This window comes from Eucalyptus grandis, chromosome 6 (assembly GCF_016545825.1).
Source record: "Eucalyptus grandis isolate ANBG69807.140 chromosome 6, ASM1654582v1, whole genome shotgun sequence".
In the NCBI taxonomy this organism is placed as follows: Eukaryota; Viridiplantae; Streptophyta; class Magnoliopsida; order Myrtales; family Myrtaceae; genus Eucalyptus; species Eucalyptus grandis.
This window is the reverse complement of record NC_052617.1, coordinates 41,744,105-41,769,717: the sequence shown is the minus strand read 5'-3', so window position 1 is coordinate 41,769,717 and position 25,613 is coordinate 41,744,105. Positions and strand designations below refer to the sequence as shown.

Here is a 25,613-nt window from a genome sequence, read left to right as displayed (position 1 = left end):
GATCTAGACGGTGTTCGGCTTGAGGTGGAGTTGCAACCGAAACTCCCGAGGTAGCGAGTACAGTACTAGCAAAGTAATCGACACGGATGGTACTCATAGCGAGGTGGAGCTTATAGAGCCAACGGTTCTTTGAATCGCTGATATTGACAAGGTATGTATTCAATCTCCCGATAGATATGGATGCAATAATGGTTTTGCTTTATCTCGCGGTTGAGGAGGTTGTGTAAGAAAATCCTTGCGGAGCGTTAAAGGTGCATGTAGAGTTGGTATTCGATGAGGTCCTCGGTTATGGCGAAGTTCAAGCGAGGCTTGGACTTGGATAATATCGTGGCGGTTGAGCCCATTGCGGGCTATGGGAAAGAAGGCGAATTTGAATCTTTTACAAAGCGATTGTAATTTGGCTCAAACGTCGAGCCAAGGTGGAGATTGTTGAAAATATGTCTCGAGTTTTTATTTGGAAAAGAAGAAATATAAAAATAAAATAAAAGAAGGAAACTTTCTTTTATCTTTCTTTGAAGCCGAATTATTTAGTGGAATCCAAAACGCCGAAGCCCATGCACGTAAAGAAGGAAAGTTACGGTGGGCTCGAGTCAACTTTATTGAGGTCTTCTTTCCTTCTCTGAGAAGCCGCGTGAAACAAAATAGGTGGGCCCAAGGTCAAACTTTTGACCTTGGGGCACACTCGCAACTACACGTATAAAAGCTGAAAGAAGTATTACGTAGGGTTTGTCTCTTTTTCTCGGTGGGTGGCAGGTACGTACGAGCCGCAAGAAGCCGCATGCTGCCGAGAAGAAAAGGAGCCGCACGTTAGAGGAGTTTTTCGCACATCCGCACCGCTTGCCAAAGCCGCGAAAGCGGTCTTCTTCTTGGGTGTTGCTGTTGCACCCGTCCGAGAGAAAAGGAGGAGCCACATATCTTCAAGCTGAAGCGCGATCAAGAAAAGGAGTTCTTTTTCAGCGTTTGTTTTGAGCTTGTGTGATAATTTTGTGCCGTGACTTGGGTTTGGATTAAATTGGGGTTTGGGAAACACCGAGAGAGTGTTTGAGTGACTCGAGTGTGTAATCTCCTTGTATCGCTTGATCTATAGTGAAATTCGCTCTTTTCTCTCCCCGTGGACGTAGGTCTTTACGGCGAACCACGTAAATCGGTGTCGATTGATTTATTTTTCTTCTTCCGTCTATATTTTGTTCGATCGCTCGCCCCATCGCAACAGTATGTTCTGAACCTTTGGTGATACAGCACGAGAACCTAACCTATCCCGTTCGCCATTCCTCGATGGCCACCTTTCCATCGGTCTCCTGCCTGCGGCAATCCCTTGCTGGAGCATCCAACGCGGAACCGGCGCGCGATAGGAACATAGTCATGCTTAGTTCCTCAATAGATATCCATCGTCTGAATCGGAATTCATATTAGAAAGGAGATCTAGATGTTAGTAGCTATGGAAAGGATCTAATGACTTTTGGACTACACTAATCTACGTCACACTATGATCGGGTGCATTTGGGAGTGGCTTCCCAAACCACTTTGGCCATCCAAAGTCCTTCGGGCTAAAAAATGGTGTTCGGGAAAATATTTTGCAAAGATGGTTGAAGAAAAGTAAGCCTTTGGAAGGCTGAAAGCCCAAGGCAATTATAAGGCTACCTTTGGGTATTAAGGCTGCGCATGACAAAATTTCTGAAACAGAAATTGATTTCTAACCGAAATCAATTTCTCAATTTCTATTCTCCGGACAAGTTTCTAAGCAAAGAAACCCATTTAATAACGACTCAAAATTTCTATTTCGAAACAAAAACTCCGTTTGATAACAGAATAAAATTTCTATTTCTAGGAATAAAAATTGATTAGATAACAAGATAGGAAATCCTCAAATACAAAATAATAGTCAAAATAATATTAAAATAACATAAGAAATCCTCAAATACAAAATAATAATTGAAATAATACTAATACATTACAAAAGTTGAAAATACAATTTCATGGAATTTGCGGCATATTATTATCCATTACCATTTTATTGGCAATGGTTTTCCTAAGTATATTTATTTGGTTTCCTCCTCAGTTAATATATTGTTTGCAAGCTCATCCCGCATAAGTTCGACAAATGCGGAAGTATGAATATGGGCGTCATCGATGACGCCTATATAACCCTGTCATTTTACCAAAGACTAGTATTATACAATATTATCAATAAAATAAAATTGATGGTGTAAAGGAATATATGAGAATTCTACCTCGAAGTAACGTTTATGGTTAGGAACTAATCAGGAGAATGTTAGTTTATTTTGATTCTCGAATTGAATCAATGTAGTTACTCATCCATAATTTCTTTATTGTTGCTCAATGAACCTTTAATGGCCCTTGCATAGCAAAGAGAGAGATTCTCTTGAATCTCTTGAATCTCTTGCCTTTGAATTAAAATTCAAGACAAGAATTTTGAATTTGTAAAGAAACAAGGTTAAATTTCTAGACACGTTTTTTATTCATCTATTTCGTAAGAATTTTTTGTTCAATTGGCCATGCGCGTACCCTTTCTAGGAGGAAAGAGCCCAATTATTTTTAAGTAAGCATTTGAGAACTTTGGTCGTTTTTAAAATTGGAGACCCATTCGATTTGCCTTTCATCCTAAAGAGGAAGTTATCAAAAAAAAAATTGAAAAAAAAAATGAAAAAAAAAACACAAGCAAAATAAGAAAAAGAAAATTAGCAATAATTTGTGAAGTTGTGGTTATGAGTGAATTAAGTTAGCAAGAAAGCGCAATGTTTTTTATATGGTTTGATTTCAGTTTCGATTTCTATTTCGAAATTGAGAAGTTAAAAATTTAAGCTTACGATTTCTTCAATTTCTCTATTTATGGAATAGAAATCTTTTTCGAAATAGAAAATCAAATTGCGTTACCAAATGAATTTATGTTCCAAACCTTGTTTAGAACAAAGAAACAAGAAATCGAGAAATATAAATTTTGTCATGCACACCCTAAGTCTTCTTGGCATGCTAAGAGGGAGAATAGTACAAAAATTATTCCAAAAATATCCTCATTGGCATTTGGCTTTCTCGATTTTGCCCTCATATATCTGTTCACCTTCTTCTTTGTTGAGGTTGGCTGGCAAAGTCACGCGGGGTCGCAAGGGGCCGGCGTGGTCACAATGACCTAGGTGATTGTTGTCGGAGGGGTTGCATGACCTTCGTGCAATATGGGTAGTTGCAACCTTGATCTCCACAAGGGGCCATGTGCGGCGACCTTAGTGATGGCTTTCTCAATCTAGGTAGCCATGGCTTCGATCGCACGGCCATTGAGCAACCTCTATGAGGGGTCATGAGGGTCGCACGACCAAGTGGCTATCACCAAGGTCCCACAACTTCAGTGAGGCCCGGCTCCACGTCGGGGGTCACTTGAACCTAAGTGGCCCTCATTGGGCCCTTGGCAAGGTCATCCGACCTCAGGCCACCCTCATTGGTGGTCTTTAGGGGTAGTTGAGGTATTGTGACCTCAAACAATAGCATCCGTCAACGGTGATAGATTTGGATTGTCGGCGGCCGCTTGCCCTTAGCCAAAATGTTTTTTTTCCTTTAATAATAAAAGTCATCTATACATATAATTTCTCCAAATATTATTTTATTCAAAGATACTTCATAATAGGCTTTTTGATTGCAATTTACCAAATATAATTTGCATTTTTGGAAAACTTCTTTAATTTAAAGTTCTTTATATTTTCCCAAAAATCCTTCCCAAAAGTTCATCCAAACGCATTATTTAACAGCTTCGAACACTTAAAATATACAATACAAGTTGCTCTGTTTGGGCGACATAATTATTGAAAAAGGTTCTAAACTTTATAATCTAACATTTGATCCTACAACTTATTTTAATGATTTACTAACATAGTCATTTCGGCTAATTTTTATAAATTACTGATGTGATGACTCAGTAAGCATTGGCTATATGACATGGAAGTTTTTCCAATTTTTCTTTAAGTTCTTTTTTTTCTTCATTTATTTTCCTTTCTTCCTTTTTTCTAATTCCTTGCGCCTGTAGCTAACTAAAGACAAGGGTCACTCTTACAGGCCATTCGCAAGCGTCAGTCTCTCTAGATTCAACTAGAGGTTAGCAAGTGGTGCCCTTGCCTATGGCCGACGATCTCCACTGGCCATTGCTGATCCCCTAGCCATCAGCAAGGAAAATAGAAAAAAATAAAAATAAAAAAACAAGAAAAAGAATTGAAACCGCGTTTTATTTCATTTCCATTCCAAACGGCCGTCGCATTTGATACGATATAAATTGATTAAAAAAAACCCAATTTCCTTCTTGATTTTCTGTCGGGAAGTGGGACGAACGTGGGCTGTCTTCATGGGCCTGACCTGACCCCGAACGCCGTATCCGCGGGCCGCTGTCGTTTCGACGCTCGACGAATCAAAAGCCGGAGGGGCCGAAACGGCACGGCGCGCGACCGTAGTCGAGTGTAAAAGTCTCCGAGGGGCAAAACCGGCAAAGCGCCCGCAAAATTCACTTCCCTTCACTACAAAGCGTCGATCGATCTGGAGGAAAAAAAAAGAAAAAAGAAGAACGAATCGAAGAGAGAGAAGGAAAAAAAAAAAAAACTTTCTTCATCGTATTAACAGAGCTCCCTCTGTAGTTCAAAGCCTCCTGCCCCTTCTCTCTCTTCCGCTCTCGCTGCCTCCCTTCCCTCCCTCTCTCTCTCTCTCTAGATCACTCTCCGAGGCAGCTGGATCTCCAGATTCCGCCGGTTCCAGATCGACCCTAGCGATCCCGATCGACAATGGTGAGCGCGCGCCCCTCTCGGGGTTTCTCCGTTTTCCTTTCGCCGATCGATGCTGCTTAGATCTGGCGGAATTAGGCTTCGATGCGGCGTTTCCGGATCTTCTCGCGCGAAGCGATGCCGGTTCCGGGCCCCGGAGAGGCCCGGGGCGGACGCTGGCGTGTGGATCAGTGGCTGGCTGTCGGCGGGGGGTGGGGCCGAATGATTCGATGAATTCTCGCCGTTGATCGGTGCCGGGCGCGACGGCGTCGATGTCGTCGAATCCCGCTGGCTTCGGTCGGGTGCTATATGAACTGCGCGGTTCCTTATTTTGGGAATGCCTCGGTTGTCGTGGAATGTCGCAATTGGAATTTTCGTTTTCCCCGTTTTTTCTCTTTCTTTTTTTTCCTTCCCGTGGATTGGATTATTGGACTGGATTTGTAGGGTGTTTTGTAGATTGATTATCGACTAATTACTGTTTCCCGTTGTTTTCGTTTTTGTGTCCACAGCCTCTCAGACTTGAAATCAAGGTACTGCTGTCTGAGTCTTGAATTCACGTTCATTGTTCTTGATGCGTTTGTTGTTTTATGTTGGAGTGACGGTTTTCTTCCAATTGTCTGTTATCAGAGGAAGCTCGCGCAAAGATCAGAGAGGGTAAAGTCTGTCGATCTGCATCCTACGGAACCATGGTATTGCGCAGTCTTTGTACTTGAGCTTTGTACCCATTTTCCTCTCCCCAAGGCGATTTAGTTTTGCTAGATTCCCTCTGTAATTTATTTGCACAGTGTAGGTACAATTATTTCACCTCTGTGTCGCCTTTTTCTCTGATGCATTATTTTGAATCGCAGGATCCTTGCGAGTTTGTACTCGGGAACTGTTTGTATCTGGAACTACCAGTCACAGGTATGGAATTGAAGTATAGTTTTCTTATAGATGATTCTTTTTGTGCTTAGAGTGTTGTGTATTCACTTTTCAGTTGAAAGAAAAAGTTGAAGGAGTGGCCCAATTTAAAGCATTCTTGTCAGGGTTTTTTATGCATTTCTGTCATCTATTCAGTCAGTAAAAGAAAGTCATTTGAGATAAAATTAAGCTGAGTGTGGACATTACTAATACTTAAATCAATTCAAGATCCTTGTAATAGATTCTCGATTTAAGTTAATTCTTTTGGCTTGAATGTGATGGTTATTGGACTTACTTGATATGAATAGATGACTAGAAACAAGGTGACGTTCAAGCTCTTTTGAATTTAAAATATAATTAAGCGTGTAATTCCCTATGGTACTCATGGTGAATTCAGTTTGCACTTGCATTCTAGACACTGAATCAAGTTAAAAAGTTACTTGTCTACTTTTAATGAGCTTGTACTTGAATAAAATTGCCTAAACTGCTTGAGCATGGCCTAAACAAAGCTCAACTTGATAGAGTTCCAGCAAGTCGAATGGACTTCGAGAAAAATAAGAGCAGCAGATAATTAAGGACAGCTCACATTATTTTATTCATATCATGGGCCTTTATTATTGATGTCTCCTAATGACTAACACTAGCCAATATGAACTTCTGTCTGGCATAAGATCAGATGACAATCTTTGATGCTTCTGCATATATCTCTTTTTTTTTTTTTTATGCAAGAAATTTGGTTAGTTGGCGGTCTCTCTGCAGATAGGACAGAATTTGTTGATTATGGCCACTGTGTCACTATGAAATCTTCATTTGATTAGCATTTTTCAATTGTCTTATTTGTTTAATATGTTCTAGCCAACTGCTCTGAAAACTCTACATATTTTGAAAAACTGTCATTGCTTTGTGCTTTTGATGATATGTTGAATTCACGGAGAAGCTTTTCTTGGAGGAGTAACGCTAAGATATATTGGTAGTATGCACTGTTGGATGAAGTTTAAACATATGTCGATGATGTGGAGTATCTTAGCTTATCTTGATTTGGGATGGGCAATTTTGCTAACTTAAACTTTCTTGATGCTATTAGACCATGGTGAAATCTTTCGAAGTCACCGAGCTTCCAGGTACTTAGTACATGATTTAATTGCATTTGCACTTTCTCGAGAGGGATTGCTGTTGCACTTGACATTCTGTTACCAGCAATTTTCTTATCAATGCTTTCTGAAGTCCTTGCCATTTGTATGCAGTTAGATCAGCCAAATTTATTGCACGGAAGCAGTGGGTTGTTGCTGGAGCTGATGACATGTTTATTCGTGTTTACAATTACAATACCATGGACAAGGCAAAGGTGTTTGAGGCACACACAGATTACATTAGGTGTGTGGCTGTCCATCCCACTCTCCCATATGTGCTCTCGTCATCTGATGACATGCTGATCAAACTCTGGGACTGGGAGAAGGGTTGGGTGTGTACTCAAATATTTGAAGGACATTCCCATTATGTCATGCAAGTGACATTTAACCCAAAAGACACCAATACTTTTGCTAGTGCATCACTTGATCGTACCATAAAAGTAAGAACTGAAACTTTTTGTTATTTCCTGCTTGTGGTTTCTGCTTTAATTGGTAGTAATGTTGATTCTACTATATTATCTTTTGCAGATCTGGAATCTTGGCTCCCCTGACCCAAACTTTACTCTAGATGCTCATCAGAAAGGAGTCAATTGTGTGGATTACTTTACTGGCGGTGATAAACCGTATCTTATTACTGGTTCTGATGATCATACTGCAAAGGTGTGATACATACTCTCTTTGGGCAATGCATTAGTTCTGCATCCATACCGTTGTTATTCATGTTTTGGTTGTATTGATCAGGTCTGGGATTATCAGACCAAAAGTTGTGTCCAGACATTGGAGGGCCATACACATAATGTCTCAGCTGTGTGTTTTCACCCTGACCTGCCTATAATAATTACTGGTTCTGAGGATGGTACAGTTCGCATATGGCATTCAACTACTTATAGGTGAGTTCAATTGAGGGCATAAGATGTCATGTTAAATTCGAATTGTTTTTCTTTTTCCCCATTATCTGTATTGGACTGTATATGGTTCATAGCCCAACGTATGCTCAAAATAATGAGCATACTATCAATCGCTGGGATCCTATGTGGTCCAAACATAAGTCTGTCATAGTGTAATTTAAGCAATGGAATTCTTAAATTTACAATTTATATGTATGGAGCTTAAGTGCTTTAATTCTAGTAAATGCGAAATCCATCAATTTTTGTATAGAACTATTGTTTTCAATGCATGATTCATGTAGCCTTTCTCTGTTCATCTTGCTAAACAACAATTGGTGTGGAACTATGTCCATTATCGGCGTTTCTTTTCTTGACTGTTATTATTGGCACTTGTCATTCTCGTGTTTTTTTATCTGAAGTTTTGTAGTGACGTATTGAGTCTGTGCAATCCTACTTGATGTAACCAATTTCTTGACAGGCTTGAGAACACATTGAATTACGGGCTGGAAAGAGTTTGGGCTATTGGGTACATGAAAGGATCGCGCCGGTAAGTTTTAACATTGAATTCGCTACTTATTTAGCTTGATTACTATAGGTTTTTCGCTGTCTAAGCTATCAACTTCTCTTTGGAAGATTTAGTGGTTGATTTTGCAATTTCATTTGAAATTGTCTTCAACTTTTTTATTTGCTTAGAGAATACAAAAACAATATAAAGGAACAGGTCAACAGCCATGTTTCTGTAGTTCTCCCGTATAGTGTTTCATTATATTTAAGATGCTTTTGTCTGTAGTTAATACACGTCATTTTCTTTCAAGTTATTGCATGTTGTCTCTTATCTTTATAATAAGTTGTGTACAAATGGGGTAACTAGAGCTCTCCTTACAGGGTTGTGATTGGATATGACGAAGGAACCATCATGGTTAAACTTGGTCGGGAGGTTCCTGTAGCTAGTATGGACAATAGTGGGAAGATTATATGGGCGAAGCATAATGAAATTCAGACAGTAAATATTAAGAGCGTGGGAGCAGATTATGAGGTTTGAGGCACCTAAAATAATGCATTGTTGTAATAGATGTGTTTTATTAGATTTTCACAATTTTTTTTCTTCCTTTAGATTACTGATGGAGAGAGACTGCCATTGGCTGTTAAGGAGTTGGGGACCTGTGATCTTTATCCTCAAGTAAGTTCCTACACTGTAGATACTTTGTCATTGAAAGATAGTCTCCATTATGACATGGGGTCCCTCACACTTCTGAAAAATGTGGGCTCTGGTAGCAACTTAGTGTATCTTCACTGAGAAAATATTTCGTTTCAGAAGTTTTCTTAGCTGTTATTTTGGAATTCTGTTTTGAACATCATGACTTTTAGTTCCTTCAAGTCGTGTTTTTAACTCAGCTGTGATTAGAGTGCATTTCTGCAGTGTTTGAACTTTATCCTTTGGAAAGATTTGCAATTAATTTTTGAATTGCCTGGCTTGCAGTTTCCGGTGAAAGTTTGAACTATGTTTCACCTTCCAAATTAGGAACTATTTTGACATTGTGTGGGAAATGCAGAGATTAATGAATTTTGAATTGGCTATTTACCTGTATGTTGTGTGCTTATTGTCAAGAACATGCGGAATTTTCATCTAAATGGCTTCTGTATTTTTAAAGTATGACAAGTTTTTTTACTGCATTCCATCTATCTTAAAGATATTTGCTGTTTTCAGAGCTTGAAGCACAACCCCAACGGGAGGTTTGTTGTTGTTTGTGGAGATGGTGAATACATTATATACACTGCATTGGCATGGAGAAACAGGTCCTTTGGTTCTGCGTTGGAGTTTGCCTGGTCATCTGATGGAGAATATGCTGTTAGAGAAAGTACTTCAAAGATCAAAATTTTCAGTAAAAATTTCCAGGTTTGTATTTCCAGGTCAGAGATGATGGGGTTTTTATGGTTCTTATTGGTGGAGATTCTGGAAGTCCTGGTTAAGTTGTTTTCTACTAGCTTTTCTTTTCTTTTAGTAAGCATGGTGGCTGAAGCTTAATTTTCCCGATTTTTCTGTTTTTACGTCAATTTATCCTGCTCTTTGTCAGTTTCTAAGTCTGCCATTGTTTGTGTCATCTTAAATGACTCGCGAAGCTCAGAGTTTCTTCTGGTCATGGGTGATTTTTGATTAGTTAATGTCCTGTGTTCTGAACCTGTATGAGATTTTCTGTAGATGGATTAATGTTATCTATTGCATGAATTGGAGGATGGCAATGGAATATAACAGAGGTCAATTTTCAGGAAAAAAGAAGTGTCCGGCCAACCTTTTCGGCGGAGCGTATTTACGGTGGAACATTGTTGGCAATGTGCTCCAATGACTTCATCTGTTTCTATGATTGGGCTGAATGCAGGTTGATCAGAAGGATTGATGTCAACGTGAAAGTAATGTCACTGGATACCTTTGTCATTTCTATGCATGTTTCAGCCACAATTCACTGCCTTTCTAACACGTTGCTCTGCTGTTTCAGAACCTCTACTGGGCTGACAGTGGCGATTTGGTGGCCATTGCCAGTGATACATCTTTCTATATCCTGAAGTACAATGTAAGGATTTCATGTTCTACATTTCTCATTGTGCTATCATCTCTGTGTCGATACTTGAATAGTTCTGGGAGACTGGACTACTCATTGGGAAATTTATTGTCTATTGACATCTAGGTTATGTTTCGTTTTGCAGAGGGATGTAGTTTCTTCTTTTCTGGACAGTGGAAAAGTGGTAGATGAACAAGGAGTTGAAGATGCCTTTGAGCTTCTGCACGAGACCAATGAACGTGTCAGGACTGGTATTTGGGTTGGTGATTGTTTCATCTATAATAACTCTTCCTGGAGGCTTAATTACTGTGTTGGTGGTGAGGTATAGTATCTTCATCTTGTTCCCTCACATTGCTCTTATCTTTCTCTCCTTGCAACTGTCTTATCATTTTGTGATATTACATTATTGTTTGATAATCTTCTTGACTTATCTATTATGTCAGGTGACAACGATGTTTCATCTGGACAGGCCCATGTACTTGCTAGGATATCTTGCAAGTCAAAGCCGGGTGTATTTAATAGACAAAGAATTTAAGTGAGCACATATTTTGTAATTCTCTGAGTGTGAGTTTCACATGGCCAACACTCACCAAGCTTTTGTTGGTTTCTCATACTATTTGTGCAGTGTCATGGGATACACTTTACTTCTCAGCTTGATCGAGTACAAGACTCTAGTGATGCGTGGGGATCTTGAGAGGGCAAATGAGATTTTACCTTCCATTCCGAAAGAGCACCATAACAGGTAAAGCGATAGCCAACATTGAGAAAACCTTTTTTTGCACACTCTATATGTGTGAAGACGCCGTAAATATTTCAAAAACAATAACTCAATGCCATTGACATTTCATTATTAATTGCTGCCTTGGCCATGTATTATTCAATGCAATGGAATAGTCTCTCCTTCCTTGGCCTCGTCAGCACATGCAATTTCTAATACTGATTATGACCGTTTAACATTTTCATTCTCTTCTAACTTCAATTTGGAATTCATGTCACATTACAGTGTGGCCCGTTTCTTGGAATCACGAGGTATGGTAGAAGATGCTCTTGAAGTAGCCACAGACCCCGATTATAGATTTGAACTGGCCATTCAACTTGGCAGATTGGGGATTGCAAAGGTGAGTGAAGTCTTTCATCACCTGAATTGTCACCGGAGAACTTAGAATTGTATTAGTAGAACCTGTTGTAAAGGCAGTGAAATTGCTACAGAAGACAAACTTTTCCCGTATTAGCTGTTATGTCAATACAATTTCATTTGCTTGGTTACAGGAAATTGCTGCAGAAGTCCAGAGCGAGTCGAAGTGGAAACAGTTGGGAGAATTAGCCATGTCTACTGGAAAGGTTCTTTTTATGTTGAACACAATTTTTCTGGTTCTAGATATAGTCACTGCAATTTTTTTAAACCCATTTTGAGAATCTATATTGCCCATAGTCTTTTTGATTGATCAAATTCCATCCAGACGATGCAACCATTAAAGATGGATTTATAAATGAATCTAATCTTTAAAGGGGAAATGAAAATTTTGTTAATACGAAAGACTATTGAATTGTTAAACAAGAGAGGGGCCCGCCCCCTTGGGGGCGCTTTAGGAAGTTCATTTTCTTGTAACTGAGTTTTTTTTTTCTGGTTGCAAGTTTTGTTGAAGCTGTGCATAATTTTTAGGGCGCAAAAGTGCATTTTTGCATAAACTAAACCTCTTTCCTTTCATTTGATTCTGGTGATCTTATTGTAGCGAGGATTGTGTAGGAAAATAATGTGATGGTAGATGAGATTCAATGAACATTTAGTCTCGATCTGAGCTGGAGTTTTCGGATGTGTGTTATACTAGACTCTTCAATAATTATTTCCTTCTGTATCTCTAAACATTTGCACTGAGAAGATATTATTGTTGTTATTATTATTATTTTTATGGTTTTTATCAACTTTTTTTAAGATTTGGCTGAGTTTACATAATTCTGATTGTCATGATTAATTGCAGTTGGATATGGCAGAAGAGTGTATGAATCACGCGATGGATTTGAGTGGTTTACTACTGCTTTACTCTTCCTTGGGTGATGCGGAAGGAATTTTAAGACTTGCATCCCTTGCTAAAGAGCAAGGAAAGAACAACGTTGCATTTTTATGTCTGTTTATGTTGGGTAAATTGGAAGACTGCCTCCAGCTGTTGATAGATAGGTAATCCTTATTTTGTTGACTTGAAAGTGCCTCTACGAGTGCCATACTGAATATGAAATGTCAATCAAACCATTCTTTTCTGCAGCAATCGGATACCCGAGGCTGCTCTGATGGCGCGATCTTATCTGCCTAGCAAAGTTTCAGACATAGTTGCTATCTGGAGAAAAGACCTCAATAAGGTAACTTAATTCTGTTTTCGTTTCCTGATTGTGCCGCAACTGGTGCTTGTTATTGATTGCCTTGGTATATACTGTTTACTTGTAAACAAGCAAAGGTTTTCCTGAGTTTCCCCAATGCCTGTTTCATTGTGTTACATTTAGATCCTAAGTTTGCTATAGATACTTATAAAGGTTTTCTCCCCTATTAAGCTATCTTGACTATTTGTTGGGAGCTCTGCTCATATTTCAGTTATTTTGCCCTGTTAGATGCAGCATCATAATAGATGCTTTCCTTCTAGGTATTTCAAATGATTTTGAATCCAATTGCTTGTCCATTTTAGTTATACTTGATAACTTATATATAGTGTAGCCGATGTACTTTATATTCTCACTTGTTGACAAGTCATTTTATTCTTTTACTCAGCAGTCACTGTGAATGTTTTTTTGATATTGTGGTAGTATATGTTGCTTAGTACTAAATATGCAACACACCTAATGACAGGTTAATCCAAAAGCTGCTGAATCTTTGGCTGATCCAGAAGAGTATCCAAACATGTTTGATGATTGGCAAGTAGCACTTTCGGTTGAATCCAAAGTTGCAGAGACCAGGTACTAAGAATGTATCATTTCTGCAAATATTATCTCTCTTTATGTCAATATAGTCTTGAAGTCTAACTGGGACCTGCTTATGTCCTCTTCTTTCCGAGCACTTCCATTTTTACAGCTCCTTTTAGTATTTGACTCCCATAAATTGAGCTGTTTCTTTAGTTGTCTTGTTTTCTCTTGCATGATATGGCAACGCATTTTTCCTATTTAGTTGTTTCTAGTCACATGCTTCGTTTCTGGGTTAAAGATTATCCTTGTGTTGTTCAACAGGGGTGTTCATCCTCCAGCGGAAGAATATCTCAATTACTCTGATAGATCACATAGTACTCTTGTAGAGGCTTTCAGAAACATGCAAGTGGATGAGGAAAATGAACCTCTTGAAAATGGTGACTCAAATCATGAGGTACATTAGAGAATCCTTTATTTTGTTAGAGTATCTTTATTCTCCTGTCTGATATTTGGGTAAAAAGTTGATCAGGTTATCATGCTTCTATTATAATATGGAAGTTGACATACATTCACTGAAATTTATTATCTATAAATGAATTGTTTTCCACCTAAATATGAAATCTTTTGATTCAGCCATTAAAAAATGAGGGAAGAAGGGCCTCTACTTAATAATGCATTTGTGTAGGTCACTGAAGTAGATGGAGAGGAACAAAATGCTGAGGAACATTATGCAGAAGAAGAGAGCCAAGAGGAGGCTGTCGTAGTGGATGCCGATTCTAATGACGGTGCCGTACTCGTTAATGGCAACGAGGCTGAAGAAGAGTGGGGTACGAATAATGAAGGAACTCCGTCGGCCTAAAAGCAATTGGTTGGGCCAGTGTGAAAATCCAAATTTTGTCCCTGGTGATTAATTGATTCTAAAGTGCCATTTCCAACTCCCATTTACACAAGATATTTCTGCATTTTGAGTTGTTTGACATTATTTAGATTTTTAGAGTATACTTTCTTTTCGTTGATGGAAATTGGGAAATTCATCATAATGATAGATGTTAATGTAGGACTTCTCCTGCTAGTGCTGCGTCTGCTCCTATAATATTATGAATATGCTTTGAGAGGCTGTTTATGAATGGCTCATGGCAAAAGAAGTTGGGATATTATTTGACCTTCTCCTTTTCTTCTTTCCTGCTATGGGTAAAGGAGCTATACGAAATCATAACGTCTCACTGTATTGTTCTTTGTTTACTCAAAATTGGAATTGCTCTGTTTTTCTCTGAATTTTAGGTCTTCTGTAATTGCTTACTACCCAACTGACCCCTGGTTTAAGAACCGTCAGGGGGCTGATAACTCCTAGAATCTCAATACCTCTTGAATTTGATAAAAGGGCTTATTTTATTGCATGAGATGCATCTTGGTCAATTAGAGCTGGAACTTAGTCTTATAAATAGACATTTTTCATCATATCAACTATATACCCTGAGTGCAGTCATTCCCTGTAGCATGGCTTTAATTCTATTGAGATACCAATGTGCTCTTCTGGCCTTTTCCATTAATCTGGGAGAAAATACTTGCTTACTGTTTGGTGCTATTAGAGGTATATTAGTGCCATTTCAGACTTGGTAAGATACATGTAAATGTTACTAAAATAATTTGGGTGAATTTTGAGCTTTGAGCCATTTTAATTCAACTGCCTATGATGTTCATGACGTGCTTTGCTTTGCAAATGGCAACTCAGTTTAATATCTGAATCAAGTGTTTCCTTAATTCAACTGCCTAGGATCTAGTTACTTTTTGTCTCTATTTTATGTTGTTGCATCTGGTTATTTTTCCTTGTGAGGTGGATGTCTTTCTAGAATTGATTCTTACCTTTCTTTTTCCTTTCTTGGATGTCAACGGTTCTAGAATTGGTTCTTACATTTCTTTTACCTTTCTTGGCAGTGCTCACGCCACATCATTAGTTCCCCTATCTTCGAGAGAATTCCTTGCCGCTGTACTATCCTTAAGGTGATAACAAGTACTTTCAATTGGCTGATGGGAGAGGGTTGGTGGAAAAGAGATTTGGACATGCTTTGCACATTTCAATCCTATTCCGTGGAAGTTGAGAGTCACGAGCTTTTTATGGCGGTAGTTCATTTATGAAAAGCGTGCTTAGCTAGGGCAGGATACATTTGTAGGAAGTGTACGTGGCGGATTTTGTTGTAGAGTATAATATGTTGAAGAACTACTGATCAGGAGTAATTTTGATGATTATTTGATTGGTGTTTGTCCCAAGATACATACCTTGGCAATGAATTGGAGCATTCTTGCTTAGGGTACAAAGCTTGTGAGGATCACATCTTCAATTGGAAGTGGAACTACAGTATGTTCCACAAGGTTTTTATTATTGGAAAAATTGAAAATAAATTCATAAGATCTTGGGTTATATCCAACCATACACAAACTTGCTTCCTTTTCTTCCCCGTTCAACTTCACTGCAGGTATTCCTGAAAAGCGATCACTGGGATTTTTCTCTATATCGGGTGATGCCGCTAATTTAGGGACTCGAATTTTGTATCGCACAGCGTCCCGAGTCTTAGTTTCGGTTGCTCTCTTTTTCTTGTTACATTCCTTGAGGATGAGGAGTTGTTTTCTCATCGGTACTTTCCCAGTCACTGCGAATTGGCTGGATTCCGAAGACTGGAACCGTGTTATTAGTCATCCAATCTGTCAGCTCTTGCACTTTATTATGGTTTTCCGAATCCTTTTTTATCGTGATTATCGTCATCTTCCCTGTTAGGGGTTTTACTGTGCAGTTCCCGCCTTGGTAGTCTAAGGTCCTTCAGGCGAAATGCGTTTACATCATGCGTTCTTCGTTGCGGTAGAGGAACTCGATCACTTGCCTGAATCCCGCCCTATAGCAAAGCAAATGATTCTCCCTTTTAATGTTTGCTTATTTGAAAAGTCCTGGTGCTTGATCTATCTTTGTTAGGCATGCTAACGCTGAAAAGCTAAACCAGCAAAAATTCTGAAAATTACCAAAAAAAAAAAAAGTCTTTAAACTTATTATAATTGTGTTAGTTAAGTCCTAATATTACTTTTTTTGGGCCAATTGAGCCTTAAATCTTTTATAATTTGTATCGATGCAGTTCATCTGGCAAAATTTAATCGGTTAATGTTGACGTGGCATTATCGATGTTAAATGAGACAAATTTTAATAGTATTTTCATATTTTTGAGAGCTTTTTAATTAATTTTTCGTTTTTTTTCTTCTTCCTCCTTTTGGTTGGTTGCGAGGCTGAAGTGACCTCACTGGCCAATGGGGAGGCTTGCTTTGTCATCACTAGGTGAGGTCGAGCTCGCTTAGGCACTGGCAAAGGTGGTCATGGCCTCACTAGCTACAAGCAAGGTCGCATTTTCCACGGTTGGCAAGGCCAAGGCAAGGCCAGCCTCACTTATATTCAAGCCAAGCGCCTTGCTTATGGCCCTTAGGCCTCACTTGCGTTTGGGGAAGGGCGAGCTAAGGTTGCGACACTCAATGGCCATTATGGGGAAGGAAAGCTAAAGAAGGAAGAATAGAAAAGAAAAAAAAGAGGAAGAATAAAAAAATAAAAATATTTTTTATTAAATATTATCTATGTCAAAGTAACCTAGTGTCCATATTAGCATCGAATTAGCCAAAATTGATTGGTTAAATTAAATTAATATAATTACAATTAAATTAAATTGACACAAATGTAATAAATTTATGATTTTCTTAGTAATTTTTCTGTAAATCTATAAATATGGTACATTTTATGATACATTTTACCAAAAATAGAAAAGGTAGACAAGGTACAACCAGACATCTAAAACGGTCTTTCTAGTTTGGTCGAATTGGATTGGGTAAACTTGCTTAGACGATGATAAGATTGGGGAGCTTGTGATATGCATCTCTAGTTGATTTTCTACATGTGATTTACTCAAAAGATAATTGCATAAATGAAAATATCGAGCGTTGCAATTTTTTTGAACTCAAACTCTATCATTTATACCAAACAACAAACTAATTAAATGGTGCCAGAGGAGAAAACGTATCTCAATAAAGTCTCGTCATGCGAACTTAGACTCTTATTTCCATAATTTAACATAAGATGGTAAAATTCGGGATTTATTCTCATAAAGTCAATAGACTGAGAAGAAATAGTAACTCACTTGTCTATGTATTTATTATTTTTCGAATAACCAATTTCAAGTGTCTTTTCCAATGAAAGGTTTTCGCGCCCCCTATAAAATTCCGGTAATAGTAATCTTTTTGGAAGAAAAATGAGATGTCAAGAAATAGCAAGTCCCATGAACTCCAACCGAAAAAAAGAGAGAAGGCATTGCGATGGGTCTTCTACTTTTGGGATAGCTACTTCGATTTTTTTTTTTTTTTTCTCGATCGGTAGATTTTACGAGAATATAAAAATGTAATAAATAAATCTGAAAAAAAGGAAGAAGAAGGAGAAGGGAAAAACAGCTCTACATCGACGACGTGTCAGGACAACCCAATCAGCAAGCGCGAACCAGAAAGCGTCGAGGAAACATCGGGGGCGAAAGCCCCAAAATACCCCCCCCGGGGAGCACCCCGCCCGCGATTTAACTTTTGACAGAGTATCCAAGTACTATCCTTCCATCACCCTTCTCTCTCTCTCTCTCTCTATCTCTATGCTCATCTGATGACGCGCACCCACAAAAATCTCCCCCCCTTTTCTCTCTCTCTCTCTCTCTCTAAAAATCTAGGGTTTCCTTCGAGAGGAATCATTTCTCCGATTGCACCCGACCCCATCTCCCCCTGATTCATCCAATTTCGAGCCCTAATCGCGATTGCCGCTTCGGCGTCGAGAATTCTCGGGGATTGCCATTGGTGCGGGATTTAGCGATTTCGGTGCTTTCGTCTCTTTCCTTCTTCTGCAAGTTTCCATTTTTTTTATTTTTTATTTTTATTTTTGGGGGGCGACAGTGGCTTGCGCTTGCGTATCCGTTCCGGTAGGTGCGTGATCGTCGAGAAACGTTACCTCTCGTTCGATCTGTTGAAGATTTTGTTTCCTCCCGTGTTGGCGATTTGAGGCTGTGGCGTTCGGTTTGAAGTCGAGTTGATGGCTACGGAGAGGGAGGATGAGGTTGATTACGAGAGCGATCCCGAGGAGACGAAGCAGTCGCTGGCGATGCGGAGGCGGAGAGCCGCGAGCGACGACGAGGAGAGCGAAAAGGAAGAGGAGGCGCCGGTGGGGGTAGGAGGAGGAGGAGGGAGGAGGAGGAGGAGGAGGAGGCGGAGGAGGGAAGGAATCTCGAATGGGTCGGATTCGCTCCGAGGATTCCGACAGCGAGGGCGGGGCCGCCGATTATGACGACGAAGAGGGCGAGTTAGAGGAGGAGGAGGAGTTGGACGGAGAGGAGGAAGAGGAGGAAGGCCATTATGAGGATGCGGAGGAAGCGGTTGATGAGGAGGAAGTGAATGGGAGGCGTGTTGGGGAAGTGGAGAGGAATGACGGCGTCGACATGGGGCATGAGGAGGAGAAAGAGGCGGTCGCTCGAGATGCCGGGGGTGAGGGTCAGGTAGCCGTGGATGAGTCTCTGGGCGAGTGGGGGGAGGACCAGGCAGAAGATCAGGTGGAGAAGAAGGAGAACGAGCCTTTTGCGGTACCCACTGCTGGGGCCTTTTACATGCACGATGATCGATTTCGGGACAATGCAGGTGGCCGCAACAGGTACTGCTCGTAAATATATCTTTTGAGTTAACAGTGTTGCGAGTTTCATTGGACTGTTGGGTGTCGGCTATGTTCGTTTTTGTGGCTTTCATGAGTATAATTTGATAGGCTCTGTGATAGATGCAAGTGGGATGAGGCAGGTTTATGGCTTTGACAGTTTTTTTCCTTGGTGCATTGTTGATTTGTACGAATTTCTTGCTAGTAGGAGGGATATCCTAGGACTTCATTTGTTATTTATGAGTGTTTGAGCTGTGGGTGTCGGAACCTTTGGAGGAATTATTATTTTTTCTTTTTTATGGTAGACATTCGATAAGTTGGAAATGTGAAGAGACTGTTACATAGGTGGTAGATTTGTTGTTCTAGATATGGTTTAATTTTGTCAAATTAGTTATGGTACAATGACTTTGTAGTGTGGTTTTGGGATAAGGATTTATGGTTCTGTGAGGACGGAGAACGTGTCATTGTATGGGTGAAGTGGTGTTTGCTTCGGTATTTGGACAATGTTTAACAGGTGGGTCTGCTATGCCCCCCCAAAGAAGGTCAGATCTGCTAAAGTTCTCTAGACTTTGTCGGGTTAGTACGGAAAACATAGTGGGTCTGTGCTGGCAGATTTTGTTTGATATCGCTGAGGAGTCTATGCAACTGATCACCCACAAGAATTCATCTAGCAGTTTGTCAGTCTTTTGCCCGATTAAAATTATAGCATTGAACATATTGGATCAACATGAACCCCCTCACCGTGTACATTTTGTTTTTGTTCTTAACAAGCAGATCCATTTCCTAATATCATTCTTTATGGACCCTTTATTTTTCTAGCTGGCATTTTGAAAGACGATCCTACATTGTCACTACATTCTTCTGGTTTAGGATGATGTTGTCGAGAGCAAGACCAGTGTTCATTCTGCTCATTTCTCCAGTGCATGTAGTGAGGCATGAGTGTTGTTTTCTCTTTGTAATCTCTTCGCACATCACTTTGTATGAGTATTACTATCCTGCATTATATATTTCTCTGTCTTTTATAGGTTTTAAGATTCAGGAAAAGACCTCTCATTTACTTTCCACGCATATCCTTTTTGTTTAGGCGGACTTTTGGTGGTAGGAAGCTGTGGGAATCAAAGGATGAGAGGAAGTGGGGCCATGACAAGTTTGAAGAGATGACCATACAAGACAGGCGCTTTGATGAGGTGGGTATATGCTTAGGAGTGGTGCTTTGTTGTCAAGAGCATGTTTTGAGGTGAATTGATACTTACCTCTTGCTTTATTGTCATGACATCTAGAGAAGGAGGACTCCCAGAGGTAATTATCGAGGTCGTGGTAGAAACCGGGGTGCTGACCGTGGGTATGGTAGAGGGAACAGAGCAAGAGCTTTTGATAACAATAGTCCAGCTGGCACAGGTAATAACAGTGGCAATCAAAGCCAAGTACCTAGAGGCGTGAGAGGGAGAGGGCCTAGAAGATATGAAAGTTCTCTCAAGAAGAGCAATCATGCACCTTCAAATTATAACAAACAGTGAGTACTTTCTTGTATGTTTGTGTTAATTAGCTGTTTCTTCCTGCTAAAGCTAATACTCCAATATGTTTCTGGTCACCCAAAATTTCAGATACAAGAAGGCTCATGAAGAAGCTTCACAAGATAACTCGGGGCAAGTGTTTACATCCACTTTGAATACAGAAGTTGATGCAGCTCCTGCGAAAAAACATATTGCTTCGAGTTTGAATTATGCTTCTCCACCTTTTTATCCTTCCAGCTCTTCTAGTAAGGATATTGCTTCAACACAGAAAAAGGATGTGCAAGTTGGAAATCTTAATAGGAACAATCGTGGTTCTGTGGTGGATGACAATTTTTCTGGGCGTCCTTCTAGTGCATTGTTGCGAGGAAAGAACATAGCTAATTCAGTTGGCATAGATAAGCTCTCCATCGATGATTCTGTCATTACTTCTGCTGCGAAACCTTTGGCCTCTTTGCATGTTGCTCCTACTGGTTCATCTGTCAACACTTCTCAGTCTTTTCAGACTAAGGCTCAAGGAAGGGCGATGGCTCCCCCCGCAGGACGGATGCCTTATCAAAATAACCCTTCCCAGGGCCAAAGCAATAGATTATTGCCACAAGTGCAGGTCCATGCTGGTCAGAGAAGTGCTGCCCCAAATAGAGTTCAAACTTCCTCTCAAGTGCCAGGACAGCGTCCTGGTAGTGGATCTCAAGCTTCATCTCCGCCTAAAACAGCTGCTTCCGTAAATTCATATGAAACTGCAGAGATGGAATCTGCTTCTGAACCGAACAAGTCAGCTGGGGCTTTGGTTGGAAAGGGAAAAGGCAGTGTTCAAGGAGGTGGGAGGGGCTCTTTTGTTTATAGTGGTGCTCATGTCATGGGGGCTGGTGGGAATATGGGCGTTGGTCATGGTGACCAAAACTTCCCTGGTACTCCAGCATTTTTACCTGGTAAATTTCTTGAATCTTTTTATTTTTTTTTCTGTTATTTTGAAGTTCGGTGAAATATCTGATCCAATCAGCAGTCAGCACCCCACAGAGTTTTTCATCTTTTGTGATAACTCTTTTTTCCTTTTGTTTGATCATAAAATTACGATTGTCAAAGTGTTTCTGTAGCAGCGACCTAGAGTAAGGATTTTTATTTTAGTTGAGGGACTTGATTGCGAGGACCATTCTACTTATAAATTTCTGGTTAACATGAAGGATATGCATTTGCAGATTTGGTTCCTTATTCCTTTTAGCTTACAAAAATTTATCTTGTTATGCTATGAATGGCTTGCAGTTATGCAATTTGGTGGTCAGCATCCTGGAGTCCCAGCTGTCGGCATGGCATTTCCGGGATATGTTGCCCAGCCCCAACTTGGTCTGGGGGGAAATTCTGAGATGACATGGTACAGTAATTTGTCTTATATTGCCATGTTTCTTTCCAGTTGCTTTCTCCAGTTTACTAAAGTCTTATGTGTGCGGTAAGACTGATTAGTTGGCTCACGTTGAGCTGTTTCTGATGTTCATGCTAGATTGTCCACCTTATTAAGTGTCTTGTTCAAGCACACAAATGCAGAGTCATTGGCTTGGAATCGGTCAGAGGACGTTAGAATACATTGAGCACCTATCTATATGTCATATTGTGTTTATGCAGAATGTTTACTTTTAACTTTTTCATAACTAGTGTTTAGTCCGACACTTTTATGCTCTGTAATTACAGAAATACTCAAGTCGTAAATCATTTTCATTGTCATCAGGTTACCTGTACTCGCGGGTGCCGCAGGAGCTTTAGGGGCTACATATTGTTCACCATACCTTGCTGTTGATGGTGCTTATCATGCTCCTTCAGGGCAGACAACTTCAATGGGCACGGCAAGGTTAGTTTTTTGCCCGGGGATTGCATAAGGCGGTTTTAGCATTTGTTGTGATGTTCATTCAGTATTTACAACTTGTTTCAGCTACATATTGGTTTTCCATGCTTGAAGATGTGATATCTTGATTTGCAAGTGAAAAAATGGAGTAGATGTATAGTATTTAACTCTTGAAAAAACTTGCATGCCTATCTAAACATTGAAATTAGTGGTTTGAGAAGGTAGTACACTTCATTGAAACAAAAATCCTGCGCTCATATCATTGCTTGTATGTTCCAAATGCTTAATCCGAAAGGAATGTGGAGTCTATATTTCAACAAAGTCGACTTTAACAATTTGACATACTGGTGTCTTGGCTGGCTTATTTTGCAGTCATATATACTCCTTTTCCCTTGATGTTTCGAGATCATGTTATTTGACATGAGTGTGGAAAGTATCGATCCATTCTTTTTATATAACATGGGAGTTTTGGGAAAATGATGCTGAGACTTGGTTGCCTCTGTGTTTTCATATGCAGCAAGGAAGGTCAGCCAAACAAACCGAACTCTGAATGGAAGCCCTCTCAGAAACCTGGTAAGAGATGAGCACGCACATTTGCAGTTTCACTCTGTCTATGTTGGCTTGAGCTTAGTTGAAATTTTAAGTTTGTAAATTGACCTTTGAGGATATGCAACTGAAAATACCGATGGTTGTGTGCAGAACTTGTAAGTGAGGAACATGGACAGCGACAAAATAAACCTCGTAGGCAAGTGCAAATCTCTATTCATTTAGACCATGAAGCATTTTTTTAAATCACCCCCCCCAACCAAAAAAAAAAAAAATGCACGCGCACACATTATGCCTCAAATTTGATGTTATCTTTGCATGTGCAGATACTCAGAGATGAATTTCGGCCAGTGAAGCATCAATAATGTGCAGACTGAGTTAGCAAGTTTAAGGTCAAGATTTTCCCAAATGTTCTTTGGGCTGATTGGTGCTCTATGAATCTGAACCAACGATCATCTGCTCTTGCAGGCCGCCTCTTAGGCCCTTGTGATTTCCAGCTTTTGGTCTGGTGCACTTTGGGCCAACAAATGTCCCGAGATAGGTTAGGTATGGCCTTTGTTTTTTCTTTTTTGTTTTTTCCTTGCTTGCATGCATATGTGGGAGTATTTATTTATGAAATATTCTATTATTGATAAAACTTTTGTGGATTATCCATTGAGTCTCAACAAAAATGTGCAGTAAAGTTCAATTTCATACATATATTTCGTGATAAATGTTAGAAACAGTCTTTTATGGATGATTTTGTATATGGGTGGCTTCTACCATAAGCCGTTACACTTTACCTTCTTGGCACTTTCTTGATAAAATATTTTTATCATTCAAAGAAAAAAAAGGAAGATTTCACAAAAAATGTATTGGCCAGCTGTTTGTGGGTTATTTATACCGAGTCTGACAGGTGAATATGGAAATACTTGTTCACCAAAACTGTGATATAAACCTGAGCCATGTTTTCAATTTATGCCTACAGTTGTTTAGATGTATGTTCAAAGTTAGCTTGTGATTTACAGACAGAAAACTGTGGGTTATTTGACCAAATATTTCGAATAAAGATGTGAGGATAAATCAGATGGTGTAAATTTAGCTGAGTGGTGTCACAGACAGGTTCATTGAGTAGAAACTATGCATTCGCATGGGCTTGGATTGAATTAAATTGTCTTATGGTTATAATCAAACTCACTGTGTTTGTAGGTTATGTGGCAAATACCTGGTCATGCTGCAGTCAAGTTGAGAACCGTATTGTAGCTTGACGGGTGGTAGTTTCTTGTTTAATGTAAGGTATGGGAATCAACCATCTCTATTTCTCCTTTTTTTTTTTCCTGCAGAAGTGGATTGAAAGTAATTTTTTGCCCTTAATATCTCTGGTAGGTGTTCTGTTACTCGTCGGATTTACCTGTGGTTTGATTTCTAAAACAAGCCTGTGAGAGAGAGATATGGTGACAGGCTTTTCCAGAGAGCTAATAAGAAAATGAAAAAAGAAGAATCGATGTGCTGCAGCAGCTGTTATGAGACATGAAGTTGATAACTATCGTGTGGTTACGTTCTGTGTCCGTGACATTTGCATCTTTGTGATGCCCTGTTTTCTGGTTTGGTTAATGCATGGTTTTTACTTATATTCTGAAGAACATTCTTCCGGGACATGACTTGGCTCTAGTAGCACGATCCAAGTATAACGACTTTATTGAGTGGGTCAATGATTCTTTTCCATAAACTATCTGTACCATCTATTTTCAAACTTCAATAGGCATTGGAAGCATGTCTGCTATTACATATACCTACCGTGCATATTTGTGCATCACACGTGCATACAAGGCACGATATTGCACGTAATTTCTACTTAGAGATTAGTCTGTCGTCCTTTGAATCTACCTGGGAGCTCTTTTTCTTGGGTTTAATAAAATTTTGATGAGAATGGTAGTTCTTGTTCGGCCATGTTCTTTTCCATGCTAAGCCAGTTCCGGTTCCTGTTTTATTGTTGTCGCTCGAATTTGTAATATAGTGCAAACCGGCACCATGCTTGCGTTAAGTTTCGAGTGGGATCGGGGAGATTGAAATTATCAATGTCCGAGTCCCCTCTGTCGCCTCGAGGTTCAGTTAGTTTCTTCTGGAAGCTCAATAATGTGTCAGCACGTACTCATCACTATACAAGAGCTGTTTGACAAATTTTTTTTTTTTTAATTGTTAGCATCTGTCTGAGTCACCCTATAGAAAATGTGGGTTGACTAGATAAAACGTGATTATTTTTTGTGCGGTACAACTAAACCGATGGGTCAAACAAAAAAAACCGAACTATAATTTAATGGACGATGATCAACGAAATTCTACAATTATCTGCATTTGGAAACCCAACCGAAGATCTTCAAAGCCATTAATGTATTTTCTCCCTTTTCTAAATCGTAAATTTCAGAGTTGAGAGGGTTTGTTTCGGCACTTTGATGGCCAACGGAAATGGTTGGGATCTCGCCTTTTTAAGATGGGGGGAAGTGAGGAGTTCGATACTCTTTACCTCCTCGTCTCACGAAGTGAGGTGCGTGTATTGGCATTTGCTTGGATCCCATCTTTGTGCGGGTTCATCCCATCCCTGCCAGGCATATCGGAGATCCTCCAGGCTCCTTATGCCTCAACTAGAGTTTTAACTCCCAGGCGACTGGCTAAGTAAGAACGGTATGGATCTGTTCATATTGTGAAATCAGGAAAAAGAAATAAATATCCTAATGCTGTTTAACCCAAAACAATGTTCTATATTTCATTTGCCCTCCTCAGGCTCTACTACTTTCTCATGCAATAGTGTTCCTAATACCAAATTATTCTTTTATGTTTCAATAAGCAATTGAAAATCACTACTCATTAAGGATGTCTGTTTGGGGGAAAATTTCGTGATAAAAAAAATGGTTTCTGAAAAA

The 25,613-nt window shown here is 39.6% G+C and overlaps 2 protein-coding genes across 4 annotated transcripts; both read left to right on the top strand.

Moving 5' to 3' along the window:
- Window positions 1-4,571: 4,571 nt before the first annotated feature.
- Window positions 4,572-15,544, top strand: LOC104449859 (coatomer subunit beta'-2). 2 transcript variants are annotated; one of them, XM_010064149.3, is made up of 25 exons: window positions 4,572-4,778; window positions 5,264-5,284; window positions 5,382-5,443; window positions 5,603-5,657; window positions 6,739-6,775; window positions 6,899-7,224; window positions 7,313-7,444; window positions 7,526-7,674; window positions 8,150-8,218; window positions 8,557-8,707; window positions 8,786-8,851; window positions 9,380-9,568; window positions 9,940-10,080; window positions 10,167-10,241; window positions 10,375-10,551; window positions 10,673-10,764; window positions 10,855-10,971; window positions 11,233-11,347; window positions 11,499-11,570; window positions 12,209-12,405; window positions 12,491-12,584; window positions 13,066-13,172; window positions 13,440-13,572; window positions 13,804-13,945; window positions 15,054-15,527. In XM_010064149.3, exons 1-25 carry the CDS (start codon window positions 4,776-4,778, stop codon window positions 15,071-15,073), a joined length of 2,742 nt encoding a protein of 913 aa, XP_010062451.2. In that variant the 5' UTR covers window positions 4,572-4,775; the 3' UTR covers window positions 15,074-15,527. The 2 variants fall into 2 exon arrangements, with proteins under 2 accessions (XP_010062451.2, XP_010062449.2); XM_010064147.3 differs by having other exon boundaries at window positions 4,574-4,778; window positions 13,804-14,021; window positions 15,054-15,544.
- Window positions 15,545-17,742: 2,198 nt separating this feature from the next.
- Window positions 17,743-24,484, top strand: LOC104449858 (protein MLN51 homolog). Of its 2 annotated transcripts, none has more exons than XM_039315443.1 (13): window positions 17,743-18,339; window positions 18,398-18,822; window positions 19,904-20,006; window positions 20,100-20,332; window positions 20,424-21,262; window positions 21,594-21,702; window positions 22,054-22,173; window positions 22,685-22,740; window positions 22,867-22,912; window positions 23,040-23,105; window positions 23,182-23,259; window positions 23,902-23,988; window positions 24,079-24,484. In XM_039315443.1, exons 1-10 carry the CDS (start codon window positions 18,211-18,213, stop codon window positions 23,065-23,067), a joined length of 2,088 nt encoding a protein of 695 aa, XP_039171377.1. In that variant the 5' UTR covers window positions 17,743-18,210; the 3' UTR covers window positions 23,068-23,105; window positions 23,182-23,259; window positions 23,902-23,988; window positions 24,079-24,484. The 2 variants fall into 2 exon arrangements, with proteins under 2 accessions (XP_039171377.1, XP_039171376.1); XM_039315442.1 differs by lacking the exon at window positions 17,743-18,339 and having other exon boundaries at window positions 18,378-18,822; window positions 20,424-20,465; window positions 20,571-21,262.
- Window positions 24,485-25,613: the final 1,129 nt, after the last annotated feature.

What these genes read in the sequence shown, in the direction of transcription:
- LOC104449859 (XM_010064147.3), top strand. An exon ending in TTTTCAGTAAAAATTTCCAG is followed by an intron (nt 9,569 to 9,939) that starts GTTTGTATTTCC and finishes GTCAATTTTCAG; the next exon opens with GAAAAAAGAAGTGTCCGGCC. An exon ending in TCCAAAGTTGCAGAGACCAG is followed by an intron (nt 13,173 to 13,439) that starts GTACTAAGAATG and finishes GTTGTTCAACAG; the next exon opens with GGGTGTTCATCCTCCAGCGG.
- LOC104449858 (XM_039315443.1), top strand. Translation starts at nt 18,211, where the DNA reads ATGGCTACGGAGAGGGAGGATGAGGTTGATTACGAGAGCGATCCCGAG. An exon ending in AAGACAGGCGCTTTGATGAG is followed by an intron (nt 20,007 to 20,099) that starts GTGGGTATATGC and finishes CATGACATCTAG; the next exon opens with AGAAGGAGGACTCCCAGAGG. An exon ending in GGAAATTCTGAGATGACATG is followed by an intron (nt 21,703 to 22,053) that starts GTACAGTAATTT and finishes CATTGTCATCAG; the next exon opens with GTTACCTGTACTCGCGGGTG.